The following is a 5,024-nucleotide window of genomic DNA, read 5'->3' as shown; positions in this document are numbered from 1 at the left end:
ATGCTCTGTTGCCTGTGTCTATGTGCCTGTGGTTCTGTCAGTGTGATCATGTGATGTATCTGACCCCAGGAATGTGTCAATAAAGTTTCCCATTCCTGGGACAATGAATTCACGGTGTTCTTATTTCAATTTCCAGGAGTGTAGATACAACACTTGATGCTGACTGTAAGTCGAAACAAGCTTCTAGTGTAAATAACTGAGGCTAAATAAAACTGTTGTAGCTAAATTGGACTACAAATATTCCTGAATAATGTCATACTTTTCCGTCTTACGAGCTGTTAGGTCAATGGAGAAAAAAAAAAGCTATTATTAAGAGGCTAGTCAGCAGTTAAAGAGATTCAATTAAGAAATCTAAATTACAGTGTTAATTAATGAAGAATTCTAAAATTTCTCACAACTATGTTTCAGGACCGTAATTTCTGAGTAATTGCCCAGGAAGCTTGCATTATTGACTATTAATTTCATAAAAAAGTCCCTGCACCTTCCGATTGTAAATGCTTCAACACAAAAAAGAAGACATCAGTATTAAGTACCAAAAATAGGAAAGGTGGATAAAAGCAGTGAAATGAAAACAAAACTTACTTTTTATTTCTCAAGCACAAAATAAAATTTTTCTCTTAACTGTTATACAGCTTTAAACCTTTTACTAGTTTTATTTTTAACAACATTAATCTTATTATCAATGGCGTGTTTCCAACCTCTCACATACTTATAAATCAAAAGAGGTACACATTTTCTTAAAATATACTGTTAAGAAAAATTAAATTTTTTCTATAAACTTAAACACCAAATAGAATGTATTCTCCAATTTTTCCTGCTGTTCACATTTGTCTAAAAATGCATGCAACTGACTATGAACTTTTGCCATAAAGGATATTAAGCTTTTACTAACAAACAATAATTATGGGTTTAAAGCATCATATTCCTTGAAACATGTGAACAAATGATATTCTGTGGGTGTTGGTGCCAACTGACTTGTTTTACAGACACTACATTTGCTTTCAAGTGTTTTGTAGAATGTAACCAGCTACATATGCTAGTGCTTGTCTATCATTTATTACATCATATCCTTCACCACCACCACCACCAGCAGCAGCAGCAGCAGCAGTAGCAGTAGTAGTAGTAGTAGTAGCAACTTCATTATCAGCAAAGGCACTGTATAAAGGACTTTGATCAATAATGGAATGGGTCTGTTGTGGAATCAAGAAAGCTATCAGTACCTGCTCCCAAAAATTGCCTTAAATTGCTTAATGGCATGCATCTATCATCCTTACAATTACCTAGTGAATTTACCAGTAAGGACATGTTATTGACAACAACTGTTTTCAATGCTGCTTTGAAATGAAAGCAAGTTGGGTTGGTGTTCGCAACACCATGCTGTCTCACACAACAAAATACATTCTGCAGTGGGTTTTGACTGAAAGCTCTCATGCTTAAAAAATTAAAGCCAATTTTTAAATCTATTTCAAATGAACCTCAGTGATTCTATTGTTGTCTGCCAGAAATTTTTGTTCTGTCTCTCCTTGTGCCTTGCTCCAACACTTTCCTGTTTTCCATTTCCTTTAACAGACTATACTACATTTCAAGACATGAGAAGTCAACAGAGAGGGCACATTTATAAGATTTGCCATCTTGTTTATAATAATGGGAACTGTTCAGTGGATCGAAAAAGTACTCCATCTTTCCAACAAATTCTGCAGTGTATATTGAATCAGCAGGTAAAATATTAAATGCATCATAAGTTTCAATAACTGTGGCAACTGTATGACCAAGCTGGGCTGCAGCTACTCTAACTTTAATTTTATTAAAAGAATCCTTAAATTCAAAGTAATTCCTCTGTAATTTTGGCAACATCTCAAACATCTTCTGCTGATCCAGAGGAAAAGTCCTCAGAATAAATTTAAAACTGGCCTCTTTCTTAGATCCAGACTGTATTTTATTTCCTAGCAAAGCATTTCTAGCACTCTCTAATAGACATAATAAATTACTGCAATAGGTTCATCACTGACTAAGAAATGAACTGGACGCAGTAAATTTCTCACAGTGGAGATCATTCAGTGCTCTCTGGATGGTTGCACCCTGGTCATAAACTGTCCTAACAACATTTTGCCCTATTTATAGCAACTGCCTTATGACACAGGTAATAAGACTTTTGCCCGCATCTCATGGTAGTGTGGTAGCGTTCTCGCTTCCCACGCCCGGGTTCGATTCCCGGTGGGGTCAGGTATTTTCCCTGCCTCATGATGGCTGGGTGTTGTGTGTTGCCCTTAGGGTAGTTAGGTTTAAGTAGTTCTACGTTCTAGGGGACTGATGACCATAGATGTTAAGTCCCATAGTGCTCAGAGCCATTTGAACCATTTTGAATAAGACTTTTTAAAGTGATACTTGAAACTGAGTTCTGAGTGAAGTAATAAGCAACAACATGCTTCCAGTTTTCATGTAAGCTTCTAATCATGAAAACTAATGCATGGTTTGCTTGCACATTTGACCTTCCCAAATGACCTAAATTTTGAAATCCTAAAATTTCTAGTTTGCCTACATCACACTGCAACCCTCTCTTCAAAGACATTTCATAAAACAACAAAGCACAATATTTATCACTATTGATCATTGTCTCAACTTCTGACTTCTGCTTTTATTACATTCATCACAGAAGTATTCAATTGTCGTTCAAAAGGTATAGAAGACAATAGGTTTCAGATGCCTCATAGAAGGAAGATAAACATGAACTGACAAATATCTGTGTAGGTGGAGACTTCACTCGTATAAGGATAAAGCAAATGCTCATCACCTTGCATTTCCTGATCGATGATCATTACTTAATTGAGTGTTTATGAAATGTTTGGCTACAGAATTTAAATTAGTTTCTGTGAAACAGAAAGTATTACTGTCATATAAATCTCATTGTGTTTTTAGTTCTGATTTTCCATGATGTAGCTCTGTTTTCAGTTTTGATAGCCTTGTTAGAGTATTCTCATGAGTCTTTTACATTTTTGATTTTCTTGGAGTTAAGTCTGATTCTGAAACCTGTGTACCTAAAACTCCACTTTCCTCACTACAAAATGTTTCAGATAAGAATGTGTACTCGCCGTCTGCAGATACATTTTGAGGGGAGATAAAAAATTTAAGAGAGGCATCACTCAATGAATTACTCTCCTCAGCACAACTAGTGCTAGGTAATTCACTAACACCAGTTTCATTTCTGGTATTGGCATCTCTATAATAAAGATATTCCATGGCACCACTAATGCTTGGTAGGCCTAATTCACTGTTAACACTAGTTTCACCAGATCCACTTCTGGTACTAACAGCTGCATGAAAACTACTTGCCACAGCACCACTAAAGCTTTGTAGCTCATTAACACCAGTTTCACTTATGGTATTAGCAGCTGCATAATGAGCACTTGCCATAGAACCACTAGTGCTTCGTAGCCCTAATTCACAATTAACAACAGTTTCACCTGATTTACTGCTGATACTAGCAACTTCACTAGAAACAATTGCTACATGTTTTCGAAACACACCTCTGTTTAGCCACTGCCTAGTTTTATTCATAAAATCTTCTTCGAAAAAATGATTTTCGCAAACAAAATAAGTAGCACAGTTCATATCTGGTGATAGTTCACAAACACTTTCCCACTTCAGAAGCAACTCTTGAGGTAGTTTTTGAAAGATGTAGAAATGCTCGTTGCTAACTTTCTCCGTTGAACCCATGTAATATGCAGATAAACAGCTGAAGAATTGGCAGGAGTATTTCAATGTAAATTTGTTATGTTGAAAATTCTGAAAAAAACATGAAATTCTTCATTAAATAAAACTGCTATGACATATCAAAGTTATTTAAATAATCAAATGGAAACTACACAGCTTAATTCACGATAGATTAGAATACATTTCATTTATGGGCTATGAGATTATATACTGAAAATCAAATGTCTTACCTTAGGATTAATTGTGAACATTTTTTCATCAGGAAATCTCTTCTATTCCACTGTGAACTTCGTGAAATTTAAAGCAAAAAAATCTGTTTATAATGAAGATCAGTAATATGTAAATATAAAACACAAAGACGACTGTAAACATACACTTCAGTACAGAGCAAGACGACAGAATATCAACAACCGCCATTGGACAGCTCTCATTGGTCAATTCCAGCTTCGTTTGACCCCTAGCGCCTCTAGTGTTGTGGAAGGAACTACACGGCTTGTTGCCTGTTCGCCCATGTAGCTTTCACCCCAGCGCTTGGTACTATGGTTTCTATATTCAGCAATGTAAACATACCGATATTTTTTAAGTTGGAGAAAAATTCCGCCTTTGCAATGCAATGTGTCTGAAAAAGTGCTTTATTCTTCGCTTAGAAAATGTTGCTATTGAGTTCCTAAAACGCATGTATATTTGATTACTGTTCTGTATCATCTTAGTTTTAATTTACAAACTTTTTGTCAGTCTCTTCCGACAATGCGCATGAACTTTCCATCACTTCATCGTAATACTAGGAAATTGGTCTTGCTGTTTGGGACGTGGAGTAAAGGGTTGTCGCTAAGTATCAGTTTTAAGAATGAATTATACTGGGAAAATGGTTAAATACTTCATTGGAATTATAAGATAAATTTTAGCCAAGAGCGATAATGCTTGACAAATACAGTGCAGTGGCCACACTTGTAGCATCGTCAGATTGGCCGAGCGGTCTAAGGCGCCAGACTTAAGTTCTGGTTCCCGAGAGGGAGCGTGGGTTCGAACCCCACATCTGACAAATATTTTTAACAAGAGATACGATATGAAACAGTTGCAAAAGAACGGTTTGTAAACAAACTACACTATTTACACGTTGCATCGTAGATGGTATTACAGATTAATTGGCCTGTGTATGCCAACACGATTTTAGCACCGAATAGCAATGCAGTCTTCGGCCGGTACTGCGATCTGACGGGTAGGATCAGTATTCTCTTCAGGTGTGTCAGACGCAATGAATAAAGAAAATACTCAGGTTCCACCAATATTAAGGCACTTGACAACGTAAACGT

At 36.3% G+C, this 5,024-nt stretch overlaps 1 protein-coding gene and 1 non-coding gene across 2 annotated transcripts; one reads left to right on the top strand and one right to left on the bottom strand.

Annotated features, from left to right (window-relative positions):
* Positions 1-566: 566 nt before the first annotated feature.
* LOC126297990 (uncharacterized) lies at positions 567-4,126 on the bottom strand. The gene is made up of 2 exons (XM_049989303.1): positions 3,942-4,126; positions 567-3,783 (listed from the first exon to the last, which is right to left on the bottom strand). The coding sequence occupies exons 1-2, from the start codon at positions 3,960-3,962 to the stop codon at positions 2,986-2,988; spliced, it is 819 nt and encodes a 272-aa protein (XP_049845260.1). The 5' UTR covers positions 3,963-4,126; the 3' UTR covers positions 567-2,985.
* Positions 4,127-4,669: 543 nt separating this feature from the next.
* Positions 4,670-4,753, top strand: Trnal-uaa (transfer RNA leucine (anticodon UAA)). The gene has a single exon. It is a non-coding gene; the product is annotated as a tRNA-Leu (tRNA).
* Positions 4,754-5,024: the final 271 nt, after the last annotated feature.

This window comes from Schistocerca gregaria, chromosome X, assembly GCF_023897955.1.
Source record: "Schistocerca gregaria isolate iqSchGreg1 chromosome X, iqSchGreg1.2, whole genome shotgun sequence".
In the NCBI taxonomy this organism is placed as follows: domain Eukaryota; kingdom Metazoa; phylum Arthropoda; class Insecta; order Orthoptera; family Acrididae; genus Schistocerca; species Schistocerca gregaria.
This window is presented reverse-complemented; position numbering and strand designations above follow the sequence as displayed.